Source organism: Poromitra crassiceps, assembly GCF_964638095.1.
Source record: "Poromitra crassiceps genome assembly, chromosome: 22".
Taxonomy (NCBI): Eukaryota; Metazoa; Chordata; class Actinopteri; order Beryciformes; family Melamphaidae; genus Poromitra; species Poromitra crassiceps.
In genome coordinates this window covers 19,246,829-19,273,710 of record NC_139647.1, presented here as the reverse complement: position 1 = coordinate 19,273,710, position 26,882 = coordinate 19,246,829, and the positions used below count along the sequence as shown (strand labels likewise).

General features: G+C 43.5%; 1 protein-coding gene across 1 annotated transcript; it reads right to left on the bottom strand.

The window, feature by feature from the left end:
- Nucleotides 1–13,891: 13,891 nt before the first annotated feature.
- Nucleotides 13,892–26,443, bottom strand: LOC310796393 (annexin A11-like; the record flags this gene model as incomplete). Its single annotated transcript, XM_083658581.1, has 11 exons — nucleotides 13,892–13,957; nucleotides 14,066–14,182; nucleotides 14,296–14,354; nucleotides 21,396–21,491; nucleotides 21,652–21,745; nucleotides 21,880–21,936; nucleotides 22,022–22,101; nucleotides 22,226–22,316; nucleotides 22,637–22,750; nucleotides 25,980–26,074; nucleotides 26,353–26,443. The coding sequence occupies 11 exons, from the start codon at nucleotides 26,441–26,443 to the stop codon at nucleotides 13,892–13,894; spliced, it is 960 nt and encodes a 319-aa protein (XP_083514707.1).
- Between the last annotated feature and the right edge of the window lie 439 nt (nucleotides 26,444–26,882).

The following is a 26,882-nucleotide window of genomic DNA, read 5'->3' as shown; positions in this document are numbered from 1 at the left end:
TAGCAGTTCATCTGCTCTTGGCACTCTGCTGCTCCTTCAGACGGAGTGCTGAGAGTGCGCTTTGCCACCCCGAGGGTGTAGTGCTCAGTCTGAATAACCGAACGCTGTATTCCAACAGCGCTCCCAATTTACGAACGGTCCAGTTTGTGCCAGAGTGCGCTCTGGGCGCTCGGGAGTGACATTTACGAATGCACCCATAATATCAAGCTGGGCAATAATACAATGTTATCATTTATTGTCTTACAGTAGAATCATATTGTTATACAAGTTTTTGTTTTACAAAGTTCTAGTCCAAATTAATGACAAATGTAAAGTCTGAAAATCAGATCTGAAACAAATTAATGAATACAGCATTTGAAATGTTTTTTTTTCTTCCAATGTTACAATTTCAACTCTTTTGAACTCTAAATGCTCCTTCATATACTTTAAGCTCGACACTCAATTCAGCTTTAACCCTAAGTTTTTGAGATAGTAACGTTTGTTTGGCACAACTCATACTAGTTAACTGCTGCAGTGCCACCCGGAAGTGCATTTTGTTGTGATGTCACGCTGATTCATCCTATATTGATGGGGTGTGCCAATACCTGTGAGACTTTTTATATAGTTGTTACCACGGGAGAATGAAGGAGACCACTTTCTGTTATGTGGCCTAAATAAATATTTTATGTCTAACACATTTTGTATTGTATGTTCATTGATATCGCATAGTGAATAGAGCTGAGTATTGGTTCAAACTTCAAGAATCGATTCGATTCCGATTCACAAGGTTGCGAATCGATTAATTTCGATTTGATTCGATTCGGATTCGAACAATTTCAATATTGATTTGGTTAGTGATACCAAAACGTGTTTTTTGAGCTGTTCCCTGAATTACATGACTGTCCAGTTATGTAACACAGGGGTTCCCAACCAGCCAAGTAGATACATGGGGAAAAAAAGTTGCAGACCTGTTGTCAATTTTAATGGTTTTAGTTACACATATATTTACTCACCAGGTGGTGACAAAGGGTAAATCATCTGTCAATAAAGACACTTTCACAATTACGCACAGTGATTTGATTTCAGCCTATATAATTTCTAAAAGAGATATTAATGATCAAACATTTCCATTCATGTAGCCTACAGTATTTATGTTTTTGTTTCAACTACAAACAACGTTGCATTACTGTAGATGTCTTTCTGATTCTGACAAGTTTGGAAAAAAGGAAGATGAAAAAATAATTTTGTATAAACGTTTGCCAAGAAAAAAAGAACACACAAACTGAAGCTCAAACTGCTCATGGCTGATTTGCATGGAATGCTGATGTCTTGGGGGGGTTAAAGTATGTTGGATACTTGTCTATGTAAACTGTGTTTCTGTGGTATATTGTTTGTTTTGATGTTTTGCTATATGGTTTTATGCTTGCTGCAGCAGAAATGCTCATTTTTGGCTGCGACAAGCTGACACCCACAATTGCAGAAGCATTTCCCCTGCATGGGCATGATGTGAGAATTTCACTGTGGTGAAAGATACGGACAAGAATATTGTGACTCTGATACAGTGTGGTGCTGTAACTTTCCCAGTAACTACTAATGCAACTACTAGTAACTACTAATGTATATAGGCCTATATATATATATATATATATATATATATATATATATATATATATATATATATATATATATATATATATATACATATACAAAGGAAACCCAGGTCTCTGATTATAGGCGTGAGAGATATCTCACTATGGGACACTATGCAACATGCCTGCAGGTTGGCAGGCCTGATAAATACACATAATGCTCCTTAGCAATTAATCCTTGAAACCTGTGAGTCCATCTCATGCAGTCTGTATTGCAGAGCCCTCTCCACGTATTCAGTCCAGTTGGCAAAGGTCAGGGAGATGTTTTCACCTCCAGGAACCACCGGCACCAGCTTTCCATCGGTGCTGTTGGCCACAAACGAGTCCAGTGGGATCATCTTAAGAGGGAAACCGATAAAGTGGGGGGAAAGGGGGAGAGAGTAGACATGAAAGGGAGAGAGAGGGTGAGGAACACACAATGAAATACAGTAGATAGTTAAAATACCTTTCATCTTAGTATGAAAATGTACAACAAAACTAAAGAACTCTGCAATAATCCAGTTCACACAGTATCTCACCACAGGGAAATGATCAATTCAATTCAAACTTTATTTCAGACCCAGGGAGATCCATAATATAATAAAAAGAAAAACAATAAAAAGGCAGTACAATAAATAGTAAGTGTTGATAACAGCACACAGGATACCAAGATACTCAGGGTCTAGTATACAGACATTTTCGCCAGTGGTTCCACAGTCTGGAAAAGAACTTGCCCGAGCTGCGTTCATGATTGGTCAGTACAGCAATGATGTCATTTACAGATTCAGATGCCCTGCACATAAATCTATACATTAAATTTCTGAGAACGGCAGAGCAAGTCGGTACCCCGATACTGACAAACATAATGCTTGCACTAGAGCTCCTCTGAACTTTTAGTAGCAGCCTCATGCAGTCATTATAAGCCACAGTAAGTTTTCTCATGCTGTTTTGTCTATAACGACACCACAGGTGAGCCGTATACAGGGGTGTACAGTATGCTTTAAAAAGTGAGATCTTCACAGAGATAGAGCACATTGAGAACTTGCGACACAGTATATTTGCTTGGGCATACAGCTTCCGTCGCTGCCTTAGGATGTCCTTATCATCAGAGAGGTCGTCTGAGATAACATGGCCCAGATATGTAATCTCATCACACGTGCTGAGCAAAGTGCCAGACAGGTAGAAGTCAGGGAAAATTGCCCGCTTGTCTTCTCTACTTCTAATAATCATGAGCTTGCTCTTTTTGGCGTTATAGATAATATCTGAGACAGCCCCGTACTGTGTGCAAATTTTCAAGAGCTGTTGGAGACCAGCACTAGAAGGGCTAAAGACGACCAGGTCATCAGCATACATAAGATGATTAATAACCAAGTCACCCACCCTACAGCCCGTACCTGATGTATTTAACAGCAAAGACAAATCATTCATATATAAATTAAACAAAATTGGTGACAATATTCCCCCCTGGCGGACGGAATTGGACACATGAAAGGGAGCCGATGTCACACTCCCCCATTTTACTCTCATTGTCTGTCGGGCATACCAGTATACTAAAATGCGTACTAAAAAACTGGGAACCCCACTTTTAGACAATTTAGAAAACAATTTCTCATGATTAACACGATCGAAAGCTTTAGAAGCATCAATAAAACACATAAACATAGTAGAATTGTGCCTATTAAATTTATCTAAAATTTCTTTGAGAGCAAAAATACATAGGTCAGTTCCAAGTTTTCGTTTGAAACCAAATTGATTGTCAGCAGACTGAATAAACCTCTCAAGTCTACACAGAATAACTGACTCCATGACCTTGGACATGACACTTGCTATGGCTATTGGCCGATAATTGTCTGAGCTGTTCAGCTTCCCTACTTTGTCCTTAACCACAGGCACCAGGACACCAGAGAGCATTGATTCTGGTAGCACCCCATGTACAAACAGCCCAGTGTAACACATGGCCAACAGAGGGCACAGTTTCCCACTTGCAAATTTTAAATATTCTGCAGTAATACCATCAAGACCACAGGCCTTACCATCTTTAAGCTTCAGTATTAACTTGCGGATTTCGTCAGGGGTGACAACAACATCATCATTATAATCTACATTATCTACAATATACAGGTTGCTTTTTACACAGTTTAAAAGCTCATAATATCTCCTTTTCCACAGTTGTACAATTTCATCCGGGCATCCTCTGTGATGCCGCTGTTTTCCAGGTGAAGGATGCTCTGTAGGGACGGGTAGGTGAGCAGGTCCACCTCCTCGAGGTCAGGGATGGAGCACAGCTGCTTCCACACCCAAGGTGCCAGATGTAGGTCCAGGGGCTTCTTGGTGCGGATGGCCACGGGCATGAGAATGCCCAGGAAGCCGAACTGGACCATGTGATCCTCTGAGACTGCCACTGGATTGAGCAGGAACCTGGGAGGGCGTGCGAACAATATGGCAAACATTTTAGAGCTAAAGATGATTTTGGCAAATCAGACATTCCGTCATAATTTAAGTGCATTGATTTGGTTGGTGCCGATTAACATGGATTTACATAATCAAACATAAACATATGATTAATAAACTGAGTGACCTGTGTATCTGTGTGTGTTACTGCTGTGTGTGTTACACTTACACACAGGTACTGTGTGTGTGTGTGTGTGTGTGTGTGTGTGTGTGTGTGTGTGTGTGTGTGTGTGTGTGTGTGTGTGTATGTGTGTGTGTGTGTGTGTGTGTGTGTGTGTGTGTGTGTGTGTGTGTGTGTGTGTGTGTGTGTGTGTGTGTGTGTGTGTGTGTGTGTGTGTGTGTGTGTGTGTGTTACTGCCCACATCAGTAACACTGAGTAATGAGAAGATCTACCACATCAGATTGCAACTCCTGGTGACAACACATTGTACCACCATGTAGGATACCCAAACATATGCTTTGTGGAATTTTCAATATATAATATATCAATAACCTATCTATTCTCTTTGAACATGGTCACAAGTATGATGTACAATATGCAAAGCAGTACAAGCCAAGGCTCCCCAAAAGGTCATGAATTCTGTCATTGTGTAACTTGTGGTTCGAATAGAATTATAGTGAAAATAAATTACTACACTTTTTCCTCCTGGGGACCCCCTGCTCTCCCCTCCCTCCTCAAGGACACCTGGGGGGGGGGGGTCCCCGGACTCCACTTTGAGAACCACTGCAATGTAAACAAGATTTTTCAGCATATCTACCGAATTGTAATTCAGGTGTGTAAGGTGCTAGTCTGGGCACCTTCCACCCCGCTTTTTGTCATGGGGCGTAAACCACGGAACCAGAATGAACACCGGAAGGCAGTGCGCCAAAAAACATCTGTGTTGCTGTTAGCTTGATGTCTCTTCCCTCGATTAATTGTCTGATGCAAAGCTTCTGTATTGGCTTAAAAGATGTGAGATTGTGAATCCGCAATGTTTCTAAAAGAACTTCGGTACGTCCATCTTTTGTTTTGTTGTTTGCCGTTCTGATACTTGGGTCAAATTGTCAAGTTAACGTGAAAGTTGACGAGCTAGAAACGCTGCCATCCGGTCTAGGGCGGGCTCTAGGCCGGAACCAGTAGGGTGACAAAATCAATTGTGGGCGGGAGCCAGGCTCTTTCTCGCCGAGAAGAGCCTGGTGACGCGAGGTTAGTAAGGTGCTGCTCCCTTTTTGGCAATTGGCTGTCACATGACATGGTTGAGCTGTGAGCATCCTGCGTGGGCGTGGCTCAGACGTCTCGCATCATCTTTGGTCGCAGGCAGCCAGAGTCTGACCACGTGAGACTAGCTTAGACCGGCGTAACAACGAGCTGTTCCGAACCAAATGCAACATCTCGTCCGACAACAAGCCGTGAGTCTTTAGCACATATCCTACATATCACATACAGAGTACAACATGGATTAACCGGCAGAAGAGTCGACTGTGGCGAACTATCTGAATGGCTGTTCACATTTGATTGGTCTCCTTTCATCTCATACAAAACGTTGTTCAGTTAGCATAGCTAGCTAACGTTATCGGCCCACAGTGGGGCTCACTTATCGTTACTTTACGCGCATGTCAGTCGAAACAATGGTTATCTAAGTTCAGTTCACACACAGTCACAGAAGGTTAGCTATAGCTCCGCGGTAGCCACATTTTTGCTGCACGGTGAGTCAAGTAAGTCTAAATATTGTCTTGTTCTGCACCTCACCGTGGTGCGCTGCGCAGGTGCGGACCTCTCCATCAGTCAAACTCGGGGTTTTGTGGTATGACAACTTGTCCTGAATATTTGTAGTTTCAGCTGATAAAAGTGAGCATACAAGTGACAAAGTGGCCTTGTAATAGTAGTACCGACGAGGGGCACAGTTTCTCAGTGGAAATAAGAAATAGCTTGAATCGGTTATAGCTAGCAGCATGCCTACATTATTGCACATAAACCGATTATTATCGGATTTCTAGAGTTGCCTGATTACATGTGTCATGTAAACAGCAAACCGATATCCTTTATAAAGGCCGTTATCAGTTTATGGAAAAAAACGATACACAGCTTTCTGCTGAATCATCAGTTTTATTCATAATTTGCAGTAAATGTCCATTCACACACTTGAGGTGAGTTTATGTACTCACATGAGTGCATGTAAACGCGGAAATCAGATTATAACCCTTTTCACGGGGGCCATTTTGTGTCGAAAAGGCAGAATAAACACAGGTGCAAGCAACACACTAATGAGGGTTTCCAAATTCCAATCATGGAAGTTTGAAACCCTCATTAGTGTTTTGCTTGCACCTGTGTTTACCCTTCCTTTTCGACACAAAATGGCCCCCGTGAGAAGGGTCTATTGCCACTCACCTGATTTTTCTCAGTTATCTGATGGTGGCAGTAACGTGAGTAACATCAGCTCTGGCATCTTGGCAGCAATGCAGGCACTTTCCAACAAACATGACAGATGTTCCACAAGATTTCAGTGATTGGGTTCTATGATTACTCAGAGGCAGCCCTCACGCAGGACAAACTGTCTAGAAAATACTGTATGTACAGTATGCCAAACAGCAATATGTTGCCTCCATTATTGAGTGTCTATCCGATAATTAAGCAATATAGCACAAGAGCAAGTGTGTTGTGGAGAATATATCCCGCTGATAAGCTGTTATCGGCCGAGTGGGATAACAGCTTATCAGCGGGATATATTCCACAACACCACGCAGCTCGAGTGCTATATTGCTTTTATAAAACGGTTTCCAAGTATAATAATATAATAATAATAATACTATAAGTCCGACTGGCATTGTATTCTGATAGAGTCAGTTGAAACACTACTGTAAGGCGGGACCTCTAGCAAGAAGATAGACGTGCGGGTGATTTGATTGGATCGTTCTGGAGACTGAAGTCGACATTGGCCAATCCTGGCGCTTGCTGAGAAGCTGAGAGCGTTTTGCAAAGCCCGACACCAGAGCCGTATGCCGACACCAAGTAACGTTACGTCTTATTTAGAAATGCGGGGTTAAGAGTGAGGGCGCGCGAGAGAGGGGTTAAGACATTAGCCCGCGTCTATTCTTGTACAAAACATCATTTTCTGCGAAGTATTAGTAAAGTTATAAGCGAAGATCGATTCACAAGGATCTGACAGCTGTCTCCGCCATTTGTTTTTTTTTAAACCAAAGGCTTTTAGTAAGAGAGTTGCCATGGCAACCAATAACCGAGTCCAATAACCCATGGCCATGGGTTATTGGACTCGGTTATTGGATTTACACAATGGCTGTGAACCAATCAGATTGCTTGATTTGAGAGAGCCGTTTTATAAAATAACATAATCATGATTCCATAGGCATCCAGGAATTGAAACTAAGAGCGTGTGTGCGTCAGTGCGTGTGTGTGTGTGTGTGTGTGTGTGTGTGTGTGTGTGTGGGAGGGGTCCTAGCTTTGTCTGAGGGGAGGCCTACAGGCTCAGACTTTGAAGACGCCTGCTGTATACTGTTTACACATTGACTTGTTCTTATGTATGAACGAAAAACTATAACTTTATTTTGAAATGAAGGTGGCATCGTATTTCTGCTTTCAAAGCATGTTCATGTACTTTGTAGCAACAAATATACAAATATAGGCCACTGCAGTTCGTAGCAAAATAGTATCTTAAATGTGCGATATTCCACAGCAGAAGGTTGCGCCACCAAATGTTTTTGATTGTGCCACCATTTGAAAAAGTGAGTCTGGAGCCCTGTGTAAACTGACAAAGGGGAGAAACACCTGCAAACTAAACTGCACTTGTATGTTTCATAGGCTAAAGATGGAGACGAGGAAGAAGAAGAAGAAGAAGCTGGATCTTATGGACTCACTTCCTGTCACTTGTGTGAACATGTCTAAAGTCCAGAAGCTGAGAGCAGCAGTGAAGCAGCGACTAACTGCAGCTGCTGAAGAGATATCTGGGCTGATTGAAAGAACAATAGCAGAGTACGAGGAGGAAGCTTCTGCTTTAAAAAAGGAGAACGACCGACAACGAAAGCTGCTGGATGCTCTTTTAAATCCTAAAGTGCCCTTACACAGAGCAGGTTGGTGAAACATGAATGTTATTTTAACATTACTCATACACATTGTGTGATATAAGACGAATCAGCGTGACGTCACTTGCCACCCCAAAATGCGTAGCCCCGCGGCAGTTAACTACTATGAGTTGTGCCAAACAAACGTTAATATCTCAAAAACTATACATCACATTGCTTATATTTTGACATTCTGAGTGAGAGCAGAATTAGCTCAAGAGTTTGATGTATAATATATGCATGTCATGTTAAAGTTGTGTGAACTGTCGCAGTTTTTAAATTGTAAACACGGTCAGCCGGCTAGAGTCAGACGCTCAAACTCACGCTCCATAGGGTTCCATTGCCGTTGCCACCCAGTGACGGGGTTTGTTTAGCAAAATGCTGCTCGGCTGATCCCTCGTATTTCTGTGAAATTTCTTCCAATCATGGAAGTTGGAAACCCTCATTAGTGTTTTGCTTGCACCTGTGTTTACCCATGCCTTTTCCACACAAAATGGCCACTGTGAATTTTTCAGACATTCAAAAACTTTACTGACAAAACCTAGTTCCCGATGTATAAGTTAGTGTCAATCAATGTATCGTCCTGTGGAGGGTCTGTCCAGTAGTTTACCTGTTTGTTTTTAATGTATTTTCAGGAGGGGGACCCTCCACAGGACCAGTTTGTGTTACGACTTCCTGTTCAAAACGCAGGCTGTTTTACCTGCTCAAACCAGATATCGTCTCTCTGGTCAAAGCTAGTGTGACTCACTGGAAGCAGGCTGCAGAGATAAGCTCTGCCACAGGAAGTGCAAATACAATCGGTTCCGATTGTGTTTACACTTCCTGTTAGTCTCTCAAGCCAACACTGTCTCTTCTATATTAGGTGGGCCGATTAATTGCCCTAATTAGCTAATGATTGCCCTAATTACCTAATGATGATGCAAAGTCACTCGAACAATGATGACATCATCTGGTGTGACTTGATCACTGATGACATCACTCACTGATGACATCATCATTTAGTGCTCTGTGTGTCTGTATGTGGACTTGGAGCCGATGAGGATTATTTCTTGTTTTGTCTGCGTTTAGTTTCAAAAAGCTGCTCTGAATCCAGGATTTGATGCTGCAGACAGTTAAGTGTTGCCGTTGCAGCTGCAATATCAGGTGTGCTATGGATGTATTTGAGTATTGTCAGCATGCAGGTGGTAGTTTAGGTCTTGGTTGTGCATCATTTTAAGCCCAATTGATGCTGCCTCTCTCGACACTTGAAACTGTCTCTCTCTCGAGAATGTTATGTCGCGGACACCGTCATATTTCGTTGTGCACTGTGACTGGCTAGAGAGACAGTTCTGTTAGGTGTGGCAGTGTGGCAGCCAACCTGCCGGGCAGCCAGCAGCTGCTTTCCGCAGGGAAACAGAGAGGGCTCCCCGTGTGGCCGGAGGTCTGGAGGAGTGGGAACGATTCTCTGAAAAGAGCGAGGCGAGCCGCTGTCTGTCAAACCCGATGCGGTGATATACAGATACGAGGGTCCGTGGCTATTCTACTTTTTTTTTTTTTTAGGGGACCCGTCCCACGCAAGATGTTTTTATAGTGATTTGAACTCAGAGGAAAACAAACTGTTGCCCCTCGGATGGCCACGGAGTAAAGCCGAGGAGGGGACACTTTTGCTGGGGGTGGGGCCGTCACGCTGTTACCGTGGAGACAACTGAAACCTGTCGCTGAAGTATGAATTAAAAATGGCGCGTGACTCGTTTATTTCCGTCGAGAGACACATCAAAAATGTCAAGTGTCCTACCATGAATTAAGCTTTTTGTGTGTGTGTGCGTGTGCACGCATGCATGTGTGTATTTCAGTCTTACCTCCAGATGTCCAGCAGCTGTTGGTCTATAAAGAAGAGGTTCCCTCTGAGCAGCAGGATTGGAGCTCCAGTCTGCACCAGGAGGACCCAGAGCCCCCACACATTCAAGAGGAACAGGAGGACCCAGAGCCCCCACATATTAAAGAGGAACAGGAGGACCCAGAGCCCCCAGATATTAAAGAGGAACAGGAGGACCCAGAGCCCCCACACATTAAAGAGGAACAGGAGGAAGTCGGTACCAGTCAGGAGGGAGAGCAGCTTCAAGGGCCGCAGGAGGCTGATCTCACAGAGTTCCCATTCACTCTTATCACTGTGCAAGTCCTAAGTTGGTACCCCTCGATAATTTTACCATTAACATTATGAAGTCATGGTGACAACATGTTGAGTTAGTTTTCCTTAATGTGAATATGTCTGTATTTCATTTGTACCTCCAGACCTCAAGAAGCTGTATGTCAGTAAAGAAGAGGTTTCCTCTGAGCAGCAGGAGGTCAGCCCCAGTCTGCACCAGGAGAACCCAGAGCCCCCACACATGAAAGAGGAACAGGAGGACCCAGAGCCCCCACATGATATTAAAGAGGAACAGGGGAACCCAGAGCCCACACACGTTAAAGAGGAACAGGAGGAGGAAGTCTGTACCAGTCAGGAGGGAGAGCAGCTTCAAGGGCTGGACGAGACCCATATCACCAAGTCCCCATTCACTGCTGTCCCTGTAAAGAGTGAAGATGATGAAGAGAAACCTCAGTCCTCACTGCTTCATAAAAGCCAAAGTGATGAGGACATTGACGCCGAGCCTCTAGCCAGCAGCTCAACTGAACAAATGAAAACAGAAGCTGATGGAGAGGTCTGTGGAGTATCAGAAGAACCAGCCAGGAACTTAGATCCACCTAGTCATTTACAAGCAACTAGTGCTGGCAAGACTGCAGACTCTTCTGACCCTGAGACTGAAGACGGTGATGATTGGAACGAGTCTAGGCAACCTCAGTCTGGTTTAGAGTCACTTGAAAACACTGAAGTCCGTATAAGTCGTAAGAGATCTTATACTGGGAAGGAAGTCTTTATTGGCTCAGCGTGTGGTAAAAGATTTGACACCAAGGGAGGTCTGCAGACACACATGAGAGTCCACACGGGTGAGAAACGATTTAGTTGCTCAGACTGTGAAAAAAGTTTTGGTAAAAAAATAGAGTTGAAGAGACACATGAGAGTCCACACAGGCGAGAAGCAGTTCAGTTGCTCAGACTGTGCGAAAAGTTTTAGTCGGGAAGGACACTTGAAGGCACACATGAGAGTCCACACAGGCGACAAACCATTTAGTTGCTCGGACTGTGGTAAAACCTTTAGTCAGAAAGAACACTTAAAGACACACATGAGAGTCCACACAGGCGACAAACCATTTAGTTGTGCAGACTGTGGTCAAAGTTTTAGTCTGAAACAAACCTTAAAGACACACATGAGAGTCCACACAGGCGACAAACCATTTAGTTGTGCAGACTGTGGTCAAACCTTTAGTCAGAAACAAAACTTGAAGACACACATGAGAGTCCACACAGGCGACAAACCATTTAGTTGCTCGGACTGTGGTCAAAGTTTTAGTCGGAAAGAACACTTGAAGAGACACATGATAGTCCACACAGGCGAGAAGCCGTTAAGTTGCAGTGTTTGTGGGAGAAGTTTTCGCCAGCATCATCATCTCAAAAGGCATAAGTGTTGTGGTGAGAAGAGCAGCAGCAGCAGCAGGTGAAGCTGCAGAGCTGAACTGTTCAGCAGTAACAGAGCAATAAACTCACATCCCCATGTCACTTTCATTTTAATCAGTTTCAGGTCACTTAGTTCGTAAATCCAATCTGACGCTCTTCACTAAAATGAGACTGCGGCTGTTCAAAGACGCAGAGCAAACGGGTCATTAGTTTTAGAAACATTGGCTACTGGCTAGCAGTTATCTAACTGCTACACATACAAACAGCTCACTCTTTCTTATCTGCTCTCAGCTCCTCTCCTGCCTTCTCTTCCTCTGTGTTGTTTGTTTTACCATTTTAGCAGTTCATCTGCTCTTGGCACTCTGCTGCTCCTTCAGACGGAGTGCTGAGAGTGCGCTTTGCCACCCCGAGGGTGTAGTGCTCAGTCTGAATAACCGAACGCTGTATTCCAACAGCGCTCCCAATTTACGAACGGTCCAGTTTGTGCCAGTGTGCGCTCTGGGCGCTCGGGAGTGACATTTACGAATGCACCCATAATATCAAGCTGGGCAATAATACAATGTTATCATTTATTGTCTTACAGTAGAATCATATTGTTATACAAGTTTTTGTTTTACAAAGTTCTAGTCCAAATTAATGACAAATGTAAAGTCTGAAAATCAGATCTGAAACAAATTAATGAATACAGCATTTGAAATGTTTTTTTTTCTTCCAATGTTACAATTTCAACTCTTTTGAACTCTAAATGCTCCTTCATATACTTTAAGCTCGACACTCAATTCAGCTTTAACCCTAAGTTTTTGAGATAGTAACGTTTGTTTGGCACAACTCATACTAGTTAACTGCTGCAGTGCCACCCGGAAGTGCATTTTGTTGTGATGTCACGCTGATTCATCCTATATTGATGGGGTGTGCCAATACCTGTGAGACTTTTTATATAGTTGTTACCACGGGAGAATGAAGGAGACCACTTTCTGTTATGTGGCCTAAATAAATATTTTATGTCTAACACATTTTGTATTGTATGTTCATTGATATAGCATAGTGAACCATGTACATTATGAGCATTTATGCATGAACTGAGTGGCAAAGTTGCTGTTTCTATTATTTTTATATTACAGTACAGTATAAAGTTTGAGTTATGAGCTTTACTTCCTGAGATATAGCTCGCTCAGGGTGTTGTCAGTAGGAAACATCAAAAAGGCTTGCTGCCCTCTGCAAACTTGGATCCACTGGCAAGATCTCATCTTTTCATAGCTGTCATGATGCAGGATATATTGCACCTCAAAGCTGATAATATGCTTTATGATGACAACCATTTTATTGCTCTTATGGTTAGCTTGTCTGTGAACCACTAAAGGCATTTAGTAGACATGACTATGAATTTGACATTTGAGTCTAAATATATTATAAGAGATGGTTTATTGTTTCTTGTCCAGTTAGAGTTGTCTTACTCTATAATTTTCGCATAGCCTGGTAAACCAGCCGGTCACGTGAACTCACATGTTTCTGGTAGAATGAAATGAAGTGTGAGTTCACGTGACTGGCTGGTTTACCAGGCTAATTTTCACATGTGCTGGAGCAGAAATACTCCCAATGTGGATTGCCAATATTTATTTTCTGATACACCTGACGATAAAAGCACCAACAATTTATGAAATGTCATGACGCTTGAGGTTGCATGTTACACTGACTGGTATATACGAATGTATACGAATATATATATATACATACAGTATATATATATATATATATATACATACACACATACAAATAAATGTAGATTCAAATTAAACCCATCCGCGAATACAGCACAAGTATAATGAAATCTAAGAATCTAACTGACTTTGTTACTTTGGTAATTGGCTGTCAGGTATTCTGACATCTCATGTTTTATTCAGTATTGCTTAACATTAGAAAATTAACTGACTGGCAGATAAACAATCTCATGACTTTAGATATAACATCGGCACAATTCAGATATACTTCTAAAAATATATAGTTCTTAAATCCAAAATGTACTCTTATAAATCTAATCTTATTAGGGCATGTACTGTACTGTATCTTCACCTCACAGAAAAAAAGAAAGTGGTCATATGAAGTTCTTACTAGATAAGCATTGCATTGAGAGCAGTGGCACATCATACAGTTTTTGCAGATTGTGTTGTTTAGTATACATGTAGGTCAGCCCATAAACATATATTTGTGGGATATTTCAATGATGTAGCAGATGTTCTGCTTCCTTTTCAGTCAAGGCCTCCACAGATCTTCAGTAGCAGTTTCTTATAGTCCCCTGACGTGTCTCCCTGGGCCTGCCAATAAAACACAAGCATCAGCAACCGATTGTCCCTCCCTCCCACCCATCGATCCATCCGTGGTGCTCTGGTTATTCAGGTGGTGTATGGGATGGAGACACTTACAGAGATGTCCGTGTGAAGCGACTTGCCGTAGTTTTTCACATATTCCTGGCGGACATCCAACAGGTCAACCTCAGAGCGGGTGACCATGATCCGGATCAGGGCGCTGTCCTTGGGTCCCTGAGACACACACACACACACACACACACACACACACAGTAAGGGTGACACAAAGAGTACATAATGTATGGAAATGGAATATTATCGATCTAAACAAGATGGGTGTGTCTCACCTTCATGGCCTTGTAGAGCCTCTCAGCAAAGAAGGCAGGGACATTCCGAATACACTTAACTGAAACAGAGAAAACGTAAGTCAAGTCAAGTCAAATTTTATTTATATAGCACCTTTCATACACAAAGGCAATTCAAGGTGCTTTACAAAAAAATAATCGAAAAAACAAGCAGCAAAGCAATGCACATATAAAAAACACATAAAAAACACAGCCGACAGTTTTAGTTAAAATATATACTCAAATTAACAAACATGAAACATTATTTCTGTTTTAAATAAGTTACAAGGCACTCTTCAGTATTATTATTACATGTACAGTCCATTTGTTGGAAATGTACAGGAAAAATCTTTTTAAAATTACAGGCCGAGAGAGGCAGTAGTTTAGTAGCAGTTAAAAGCAAGAGTAAACATAAAGGTCTTTAGCTTGGATTTAAAAATAGGCAGAGTAGGGGCAGATCTAATGTGTTCAGGGAGTTTGTTCCAGTTATGAGAGGCATAGTGGGAGAACGCGGCTTCACCATGTTTAGATTTGGTCCTTGGGACAATTAGTAGACCAGTGCCTGAAGATCTCAGGGATCTGGATGGTTCATAGTGTAGAAGCATTTCAGAGATGTAGTGTGGGCCTGACCCGTTGAGAGATTTGTAAACTATTAGCAGAATTTTAAAGTCTATTCTAAGATTTACTGGCAGCCAATGCAGGGATTTGAGAACTGGTGTAATGTGTTCAGCTTTCTTGGTTCTTGTTAGAACTCTAGCAGCCGCATTCTGAATGAGCTGAAGTTGTTTAACAGCTTTTTTGGGAAGACCATTGAAAAGACTGTTGCAGTAGTCTAGCCTGCTAGAAATGAAAGCATGAATTAGTTTTTCAAGATCTTGTTTGGACATATAGCCTCTAATCCTTGCTATATTTTTTAGATGATAGAAGGCAGATTTTCTTATAAGCTTGATGTGGGAGTTGAAATTTAGATCAGAGTCAATAATAATGCCAAGATTTTTTACCTGGTCCTTTGGCTTCAGAGATAGGGATTCGAGGTGAGCAGTAACTTTGAGCCTATCTTCTTTTTTGCCGAAGACAATTATCTCTGTTTTGTCTTTATTAAGTTGGAGAAAATTCTGGCACATCCAATCATTAATTTGCGCAAGGCACTGACACAGTGACTCTATGGGGGCATAGTCATCCGATGAGAGGGCTATGTAGAGTTGGGTGTCATCTGCATAGCTATGATAAGCTATTTTGTTTTTTTGCATAATTAGGCCCAGAGAGAGCATATAAAGGTTAAACAGGACAGGACCTAAAATTGATCCTTGGGGTACCCCACATGTCATTTTGGTTTGGTCAGATGTGTAGTTGCCAATGGAGACAAAGTAGTTCCTGTCTTGCAGATAAGATCTGAACCACTCTAGGACCGTGCCGGAAAGCCCGACCCAGTTTTCCAGTCTGTCCAGTAGAATTTCGTGGTCAACCGTATCAAAGGCAGCGCTGAGGTCTAGTAACACTAAGATTGAGATTTTACCTGAATCAGTGTTCATTCGGATGTCATTTATAACTCTGATAAGCGCAGTTTCGGTGCTATGATGGGGTCGGAAGCCTGATTGGAAAGGATCTAGGAGGTCATTGGAGGATAGAAAGGTATTGAGTTGTTGGTAGACAGTTTTTTCGAGTATTTTGCTAATAAAGGGAAGATTTGATATTGGTCTGTAATTGCTGATTATAGAGGGGTCGAGGCTACGCTTCTTTAGCAAGGGCTTAACAACTGCAGTTTTTAGAGATTTTGGGAAAATGCCTGTAAGAAGAGAGGTATTAATTATCTTCAGTATGTCGGTCGCCAGGCAACTGTAGACATTTTTTAGAAAGCTTGTTGGCAGGGTGTCTAGGCAACACGATGAGGATTTAAGGCCTCGTATCGTTTCTTCTAGTTTCTTGTGGTCAATGACATTGAACTGAGTCATGTTAATTAAGCACCTATTCTGTGGGTGCGGCGGAGCCACATTTGTTCTTGATGTGGAAATAGTTAGTCTGATATTTATAATTTTATCCCTAAAGAAGGTCGCAAATTCATTGCATTTGACATTGGATAGAAGATCAGGGGCAATTTGTGGGGGGGGGTTTGTCAGCCTGTCAACAGTGGCAAAAAGAGTGCGAGCGTCATTGGTGTTTTTGCTGATAATGTCGGAGAAGAAGAATTTTCTGGAATTTTTTAGTTCCTGGTTGTAGGAGTGAAGACTATTTTTATAGATGTCATAATCGATGTGAAGTTTAGTTTTCCGCCATTTGCGCTCGGCTTTCCTACAATCTCTTTTTTTGTTATTTACAGAGGGAGCGTTTCTCCATGGTGCTTTTTTCTTACCGGAGATTAGTTTAGATCTAATGGGAGCTACAGCATCAATAGCCTTTAGGGTTTTAGAATTGAAGTTATCTAGGAGATCATTGACAGAGGCTGAGGAGAGGGAAGGGGCCAGCGAGAAAGCCTCCATGAACCGTGTGCTAGTACTCTCGTTGATGTAACGCTTTTTGATGGTTTTTGACCGAGTAAGAGCGATAGGGGTGATCTTGAGTTCAAGAAAAATACAGAGATGGTCGGACAGAGCAACATCACTAGCTGAAAGAAACGATGACTCAAAGCCCTTGGTGATAAATAAATCTAGGGTATGGCCTCGATTGTGAGTGGGCCCAGAGACATGTTGTAACAGGTCAAAAGTGTCAAGGAGGTTATTCAATTCTTTGGCATTATTATCATTGGGGTTGTCAATATGAATATTAAAATCTCCTGCAATAGTTAAACAGTCATGTTCTATGGAGATTATAGAAAGGAGTTCTGAAAATTCATCAAAAAAACTACTAGAGTACTTAGGTGGTCTGTATATAATCAGTAGTAAAATAGAGGGAGAGCACTTCAGAACAGCGGCCAGATATTCAAATGATGAAAAGTCGCCAAACGATACCTGCTTGCATTGAAAAGCATCAGAGAAAATAATAGCTACTCCTCCCCCTTTCTTACCGACTCTGGGGGCGTCAATGTAGTTAAAGTTAGGTGGGGCTGACTCATTAAGAACATATTCCCTGTTGTTTAGATCAAGCCAGGTCTCTGTGAGGAACATGAGGTCCAGTTTATGACTCGTAATCAGATCGTTTATTAGAAGCGACTTGCTTACAAGTGACCTAATATTTAGCAGTGCAGCCTTGATAGCTGCACTGCTAGGTTGAATTTGTAAATGCTTTTCAGAGTGTCCCTGGAGAACAGATACTAGGCTTGGTCCTGGAACAGGACGTGCTGAGAGATAATCTTTGTTTGTTCTGTAGCTAATCAGGGTGGGGATAGTTAGACATCTGATCGTTTCATGATCCTCTGTGACCTTGTTTTTGGGGCAGAAAATGCTTTTTTCTTCAGTTTTCCCCTTTGGGGCGGGCAGGGAGATTGAGGGAAGGGTGAGCGGGTGGGAGGGGGAGGTGGTTTTGAGGGTGGGGGGTCGGAACAAGGAGGTCTTGGGGGTGGGGAGGAGCGAGGGGGTCTTTGGGGTGGGGAGGAGCAGGGGGTGCTGGAGCGAGGGGGTCTTTGGGATGGGGGGGGGCGAGGAGGGGGAGATGTTGAGGGTGGGGAGGAGCAGGGGGCGCTGGCTATTCTGGCGTGAGTCTGTTCAGCCAGTGTGTTCATGACAGATGGAGAGGGCTGATTAGCCAGTTTTTTTAGGCCAGGAGTCTGTTCGGCCAGTGTGTTCATGACAGATGGAGAGGGCTGATTAGCCAGTTCTTTTAGGCCAGGCGGGGGGGTGCACTGCAGGCTAGCTAGTCCAGCGTCAGCCCGCTCAAACAGTTTGTTGGAGGTGCGGAGCGGGCTAGCTAGACTAACATTAACCTCCTCAATTAGCTTGTTCATGCCAGCTGAGAATGGCAGTAGGTGGAGGGAGGGGGAAAGGGAGGAGGGCGATGAGAGGGAGGTGGAGGAGTGGAGGGGGGGGGAAAATGAGGTCTCCAAGGAAACAGCTGGGGGGGCGTCGCTCCCCGCCGGGTAAACACCTGGGGGGGCGTCGCTCTCCGCCGGGTCATCAGGCCGTTGAGCTGCGGTGGGGGGCGAGAAGAGGGAGGTGGGAGAGTGGAGGGGAGGGGGAAAGAGTGGGGAAGGGGGGGTGGAGGAGAAAGGGGGGGTGGAAGAGAGGAGGGGAGGGGAGAAGATGAAGTTGTCGTCGTTTGGTGGAGCGTTGACCAGTTGAGCCACGGCGTCGACCTGTAGAGCCAGGACAGCGGCTGCCGGATGTGTGGCGTTGGTCAGTTGGGCCGGGGCGGCGGCAGGAGGTGGGGCGTCTTTGGTCAGTTGGGCCGGGGCGGCGGCAGGAGGTGGGGCGGCGACCTGTAGAGCCGGAGGTGTGGCGACTGCCGGAGGTGTGGCGTCATTGGTCAGTTGGGCAGGGTCGGCAGCTGGGCCGGAAGCTGCGTCGATCTGAGCATGGTCAGTGGCTGCAGGTGGAGCAGGGCTGGAGGAGAGCTCTGTGGCCGCTGCGTCAGGCTGTCTGTCTTGGGGAGGCTTTAGAGGGATCTTGACCTTGTAATAGTCCACCGTGTATAGTAGATTAGAACTCAGTAAAGCCTCGCCAGCACTATTGAGATAGCGCCCGTCCGTAGTGAAGAGGTGCTCACGCTGCCAGAACAAATTAAAATTCTCAATAAAGTTTACTTTATGTAGTGGGCAGGCGGTGGAAAGCCATGAGCTTAGGCCTAGTAGTCTGCTGAAGCGGTTCGTGCCCTGAGATGGTAAAGGACCACTGATAAAAGCCTCAATGTTTAGAGAGGCTAGCATATTCAGCAAATTGGTAAAATCAGATTTAAGTTTCTCTGATTCTTGCTTATAAATAACATTTTTTCCAATGTGCAGGATCACCCTAGTCACAGCTTTGTGAGATGTAAGTAGCTCTGTGATTTTTCCTGTTATGTCAGAGATTGCGTCTTGAGGGAAGCAGTATGTTTTGGAGTTTCTCCAACTCCTGATGTTTTTCACTGTATAATCTCCTACTCCTACTATCAGGGTTGTTATGGCTTGGGTGTCCTTGGGCTTTGAGACAGTGTTTCTTCCCTGAGGCCTTGTGCTAGCGCTAGCCTGATTTTCCCTCTCATGGAGCTGGGCAGCTATGTCAGCTGGAGGTGATCGAAGCAGGCCAAAACGATTCTCAAGTTGCAATTCCATTAGCGGAGGAGGGGGGGCTGTTCCTCCTCTCGTGACAGTAGTCCATGACCGCTCGTTTTGGTGTTTGTGGTTAAGCAGTTGACGACCCTCATCTCTCGTGCGGAGAGCCCGTGTCAGGCCATTAGCTTGCCGAGCCGAGCACCGCAGGCTGGAATTTAGGGAGGGCCAGCCTGTTGCTGAGCTGATTTCTGGGTTTTGTGGAGTAGTTGTGGATTCGGAAATCACTAATCTCTTTGGGATATGTCTTTGTTTATGCTTCGGGCTCGCAGTTTGGTTAGCGATGTTAGCACGGGCTTTCTCCGGAGCTGGCAGGCTAGCCGCATCAGCTAGCTCTAGGTTGGTAGCCATAGCAGTTTGACTCGGTAGCAGTGAGTCAGCATCCCTGAGAGCTAATGATAATGTACTCACGTTGCTCGTGACATTCCGTGCAATTTGACTCGATGGCAGTGAGTTATTTGAGAGATGAAATATCGTTGTTTCCAGTACGGCAATCCTTTGAAGATGATCACAGCAGCTTATATGAGGCATATTGTCCGACAGTCTCTGGAGTGCTAGGCTATGCTAGGCTATACTTAGCCTGGGTGAGCTCCGAAAGTGCTGTTAGTGGTGATTCCATAAAAATAGGTTAACGATTCAAAATGAAAGATCGTTACTAGAAAGTGGCGTAGTAGTAAAATCAGGGGGATAAAAGAAAAAAGAAAGTTTCGTAGTTAAAAAGCAAAAAGCTGGCAGAGAAGCAGGAGCAAGCAGAGAGGCGACTGTTTCTCTATCGGCAGCAAGGTTATTTATATAACCCCGGTTTTATATAACCCCGGTTTTATGAATAATATGAGTGAGATGATTCACTTTATGGGAAATGGTTCAGATATATTTAGAAACAGGAGAGATCGCTTAACATTTCACTCGGACCAAAACGTAAAAAAAAAAAAAGGTTTAAAGAAAATATTTTTTCAATGTTTTTTTTAAGTTTTGGTCTGAGTGAAATGTTCTATGGTATCTCCCCATTCTAAATATAGCTGAAACGTTAAGTTTGACCTAGTAACACTATTTTTACAAGCATTTTACTAAATCTATGGGAAAATAAATTGAGGAAGAAAATTTCTGGTACAGCGCTGAAGCAGGAAGTGACGTTCACTTTGCCTCTCAATTAGGAACATCAAGCCACCTAAATCAATATTGTGTGGTATAAAATTCCATAATGATTCCGGGAGGCTGTTACAGTATAGTGTCATCATCCTAGTTAATGGGTTATTGTTATCAGACAGACGTAGACGAGCCTCTGCACTTGTCATGTAGTAAATATCTGCACCTAGCTCTTACCAATCAGTGTTGGGCAATACTTTCAAAATGTAATATACTATATACAGTATTACTAGTTCCCTTCATTTGAAAGTAATAAGTTACTTTACAATATTACTGTCTGTGTAGAGTAACTCATTACTTATTACACTACTTTTGCATTACTTTCACCAAAGTAACTGCAGTAGCAGAATGAAATCGCCGCCCCAGAACCATCCCGAAAAATAAGTTAAACCACCTTGAGGTCTGTGTAAACGGTCCAAAATTCTAAATGTTATCCTTTTCCTTTGTTATTGTCATCTATGGTTATTTGCATAAAAACACACAATTTGATTAGGAAATAATTGTATCTTTACAATTGGTTTGATAAAAAAAAATTTTTTTTAACTTGTCTTACTTGTCAGAATTACTGGTATAATAATATTACTGAAATCATATTGGTAATAAGTTTTATTACTCAGTTACTGCTTAAAAGTAATATATTACATGTAATATGTTACTTTTGTCATGAGTTACCCGCAACACTGTTACCAATACATGGGTGTCGCCCTTTGAAGACCAGACCTGTATGTGTATACTAGGTGTGGTCTCCTGGGTATGTAAGTATGTGTGTGCAGATTCTTACCCACTGCCAACATGCCACTCTCCAGGTCCCCGGACATCTCGCTGCTGATAATCTTCTCAATATCCTTGCCATACATCTGCTGGTACTCAAGAAACACTACACGGCACACACAAGTTGTCAGTTACAAACACCTACAGCCAAAATAGTATTTGCACTGGTACAGTATTTGTGGTCAGATTCTCAGTTATTTTCTCAGATGTTTATGAATGAATGCTGAACCGATTATCATGTTGCTTATGATCATGTGTTTGTGTACCTGCTCTGAGATGGGGCTTGCTCCTGGCACACAGAATAGCATTGAACTTGGACTCATCAGTCCCCACCTTGTTCTCTCCAGCATTATAGAGGGACTACAAAGAGAACATCGATATGTACACACAACTAAATATCTCTACAGTCAAAAGGTAATCAGGTAATATGCAATGTAAGAATTGGGGATACATTGTCATGCTGTCATTATGAATGAGAATGGAGCAGACTTTACCTGAGCATCTTGCTTGACTGAAGAGACGTCCACATTTTCTTCTTCGTCACGATTACCCTAAAAGTACAAAGAGAAATATTTCTATCTGTATGCAATGGGTAATAGACGTTAGGTATACGGGAACTAAGGGTTGTATCTTGACCTGGGCAAGTGTCATCATGAGCGTCTGGAAGTGGCCGGAGGTGTCCTCACGGATGTCATCCGCCAGAGACTTCTTGTACTCTGTAATGACACTAGTGACGAAAAAAAGTTTTTGAAGAAAAAAAAACCACGTTAATCTTTCAGCACAGGGGTCTGATACACTGTGATAAAGGAGAGCAGTAGTTCTAGCCTGGGGGCGTCTCACCTGTTTGGTAAACCTGGTTAATCTGCTTGATTTCCACGTTGGAGCGAGAAGCCAGGATCTCTATTAGGCAGGCATCGTCGGTTCCTGCTCCCTGTTAGGAGGACAAAACAGATTAGTTCAAGCCCTCCCCACTGGCCTACTTCAGATTTATAGTCAAAACATTCCTATTTTGAGGTGAATGTTCATGCAAATATACAACAGATCATGTAAATACAAACAAGAAAAGAAAAGGAGAAGCTTTGAAATACCGGTACAGCAAATGACAAAATGCTTCATCTGCCTCGTAACATTTCTCAGCAAATGATCTTTTTATGTCCCAAAAATATGTAATAATGTGGATTATAAGCAATTTCACATTGAAAAGAAAGATATACAGAAAATTGTTGCCAGGTTTTCTTGGTGAGCGTTAACCTTTGTGGCGGTTTTGAGCTCGTAGGCATCAAGCTCAGTTGGGGTCTTCATCAAGGCCATGACCACCTTCCTGAAGTTCCCAGACAGTTCTGAATACAGGTCCTTAACCAGATCCTGGAAGAAGAAACAACACATGCTTGGAATACTTCAAAACTTTCGGTTATTTGCATATATCCCTGGTTCTCTGAAAACATACTGAAACAAACACAGCGAGGTATCTCAGCCTATAGAAGAGCGCCCTCTAGCGATCAAACCACAGAAGCTCCAATGACACCCCGTCTGTCAAAGACAGACCAATCACAGCAGGGACAGGAGAGCCCACCTTTATAAACAACTGCAGCCCATAGGAATGGCATTCTCAAGCATGTGTCTTCCTCGCTCAAGGCAAAGAGGGGAGTGTGCTGAGATACCTCACTATGTTATCAGAGAACCGGGGATATGTCTTATTAAAGTTCTCTTTCTGATCTCAACCTATGATGGATTCATACAACTCCCCAATTGCACCAACCAAGCTCTCTGAAGTAGAGGTCGACCAATTAATCCATTTGGCCGATTAATCGGCGGCGATAGGACGTTTTACAAACTATCGTTATCGGCTGAACTTGGCTCCGATAGTGGCCGATAGCTGCGTAGCCTCCACCGGTCACGCAGACATCACTGTTTCCAGTGAAGATCCACTGTTCCATACAGTTTCCAATAAACAGATTGTTAAAAGAAATTCATGTTCCCAGCTTTCAGATGACATTTACTACTTCGATATGGCATATACTGTTGACCTGCTCTCTCATCCTAAAGATCCCCTGTCCTAAAAAAGACAAGAGTTGGTGTCTGGTAGGGAGGGGTGGGTGGGTTAACACGTGTAAAATTGTGTGATGTAAACACTGATTTCAATCACTTTCTTTGGTTGGACTCTCACCTTATTCTGCACACGCTCGTGCATTTGACGTAAGTAATGTCAATTATTAAGTTAAGTTAAGTTCTCCTTTATTTATCCCCATGGGGAAATTCATCCTCTGCATTTGACCCATCCTCTACTGGGAACCTTCCTAGAACTAGGAGCAGTGGGCAGCCGCAGTGCAGCGCCCGGGGACCAACTCCAGTTCCTTTGCCAGTGCCTTGGTCAGGGGCACTGACAGGAGTCTTAACCCTAACATACATGTCTTTAGGTGGTGGGAGGAAACCGGAGCACCCGGAGAAAACCCACACGAACACGAACACGGGGAGAACATGCAAACTCCACACAGGAAGGACCTGGGATGGACCGGGGTTCGAACCCGGGAACCTTCTTGCTGTGAGGCAACAGCCCTACCCACTGAGCCACCATGCCGTCCATAATTACCATGCCGTCCATAGTTATGTCAATTATGGAATCAATTGTGTGGCCCATCCACTTTTATTCAGCCATCTGCAATTTCATTTCTGGCTACGCCACTGGTATGGACGCCCGAGCAAGCCGGAGGTAACAGAGAGGCCCTCATGTTGGTAGGCAGGGAATCTACCACGGCACTACCCGGACGCCCCATACATTCATCTAATATTGACCTAGAATATGAATTAGAATATAGGATAGCTATAGCTATAGGATGCTAGCATTACTTATGTCAGCATGCATTTTGAGCTGACCTAAGTGCTGTTAGAATCCTCTACCCACAAGGCTTGGTCAGTGTCAAAAGTGGGGTTTTGCTAGGTGTCAAAAGGGCGTACGTGCAGTTACACCCTTTTGACAGCAAACAAACTCTACTTTTACTGTCTTTGCAGTGAGCTATACAATCACACTACACGACGGCCGTCAGTCACTCTTCTGTTCAGATGACACAACTGTCTGTCTTGAGTCCACCAGAGCAGTCTCACACTAAACACACTCACACACAACATGGGCCATTCTACACACTTGGTTCAAAGTCATTAAGTTACTGTATTAAGTTTACTGCTATTATATAATTAAGCAATATCACAAGAGAGGGAGTGATGCTGTTGTCTAATGCTGCATTCGTTTATAACTGGGAAGTGGCAAATTGACAGTTGCTACTAACAAAAATCAAATTAGAATATAGGATAGTAGGCAATTATGTGATGATGCTGCCATCATGCTAGCATTAATTATGTCAGCATGCATTTTGAGCTGAGCTAAGTGCTGTTAGAATCCTCTACCCACAAGGCTTGGTCAGTGTCAAAAGTGGGGTTTTGCTAGGTGTCAAAAGGGCGTATGTGCAGTTACACCCTTTTGACAGCAAACAAGGGGTGGCTGTTAGCTCAGGAGGTAGAGCGGGTTGTCCACTAATCGCTTTGGATGAAAGAGGTCGGTGGTTCGATTCACGCCTCCTCCAGTCTGCATGTCGAAGTGTCCTTGGGCAAGATACTGAACCCCAAATTGCTCCCGATGGTGTGTAAGCACCCTGCGTGGTAGCCTGCCGCCATCCGTGTATGAATGGGTGAATGTACCTACTGATTGTAAAGCGCTTTGGAAAGCGCTATATAAATGCAGGCCATTTACCATTTACCATTCAAATAATGTATGATTTCTCAACCCCCAGTTGCTCCCAGCGCGTCATTTCAACATGGCGCCCACGATTGTAAGAATATTTTTTTTTTAAATACACTTTTTTCAGGTTTTTTGAGTTTGGCGTCAGTGGGCGTAACCCATAAGAGAGCGAGCCTCGTATCCCCCGCGTTGCGTAGCAACAACACTGGAAGTAACTCCAGAGTAAGCTTACGAATATCAGCACGGCTAGGATCCCTCTTGTCCAATCAAATTGCTCGGCCGGAACTATAATACTAGGACCTAGGCTCGCCCACTACGCGGGCTCGCTCACCGAGCTGGCCCTGCAACTCGCATACGCAGCTCAGCCGCTGTGCGGCCTCGCCCGCAGCTTGTCTGCTTGCCTCCTTGTGTGTGCGTGTGCCCCCATATGACACCACTGATGACATCATCAGTGTATGTGTGTGTGTGTGTGCCCCATATGACATCACTGATGACATCATCAGTCTTATGACATCACTGATGACATCATCAGTGATGTCACAATGCCTCCTTGTGTGTGTGTGTGTGTGTGTGTGTGTGTGTGTGTGTGTGTGTGTGTGTGTGTGTTCCCTTATGACATCACTGATCAGTTGGACAAAAATTGAAACATTGCCCAGATGCTCCCTTTTATAGCTAGAAGACTAGATAGACAGACAGACAGACAGACAGACAGACAGACAGACAGACAGACAGACAGACAGACAGACAGACAGACAGACACACACACACACAAACACACACACACACACACACACACACACACACACACATATACACACACGGCAGCATAAACTTAGCAATAAGCATGATGGTGATTCTTACCCTCCCATAGGCGGTATTGAAGGAACTGATTATCTGCAAACGCTGCTTGTTGGAGCGACTCCCCAGTAAGTCAAGGATGGCTTGTTCATCCGTTCCTGCACAATATCAAACATGATATGGTTCACAGATCAAAAATAAGCCCTCATTTCCCATTGCTTATAAAAATATCACCAAATACCCTTAAGTTACACAGACATACAACCTGAAAAACAACACATGTTCCCACTTAGACCACGTCCAGTGCAGTGTTAATTTCATTGAGATAACTCCGGTGCAGAAAGTGAAGTGCATGCAGTTCATTCTGCTTTGACCTAACAAATAGCAAAGACTGATGAACTTCTGTGTGTTTTCAGATGTGTTTCAAAGCACTGACCAATGCCCTTCATGGCCTTCCTCAGGACCTGTGCATCTTTCTGTGGATCAGCGCCAGGAAAATCCCTGATTGTCCCCCTGAATAGGGCCATAGGGCCGCTACTACTGATTCAGAATCGGGTATGGACGGGTTGGGTTTTGAAACACCAGGAGGCCAACCACCCCAGCTGCCTGCAACAGATAACACAGACAGAATAGATGTCACTTCACTATGCATTACATGTTGAGGAGAGTTGGGCTGTGGTACTGTGTTACCAAAATGCCTGGAGCAGAGCCATGTATATAGAAGAGTCGCGACATCTCCATTCCCTCCAATGGACCAGTTTTTTACTCTCAAGAGTTCCAGGAAGTAAGGTTCTGGATTAAGCAGCACTGTCGAGTTGCAGCAAAATGGACAGTTTGCGTTGTACTTTGAAAGTTTTTTTTTAAATCAAATTGTACATGATCAGCTTTATTTTAGCATTCAAAAGTAGCGCGAGACCCCTTCCTGGCTGTTCATTGGCTAATGAGTCACACATTTTGGTCCTCCGC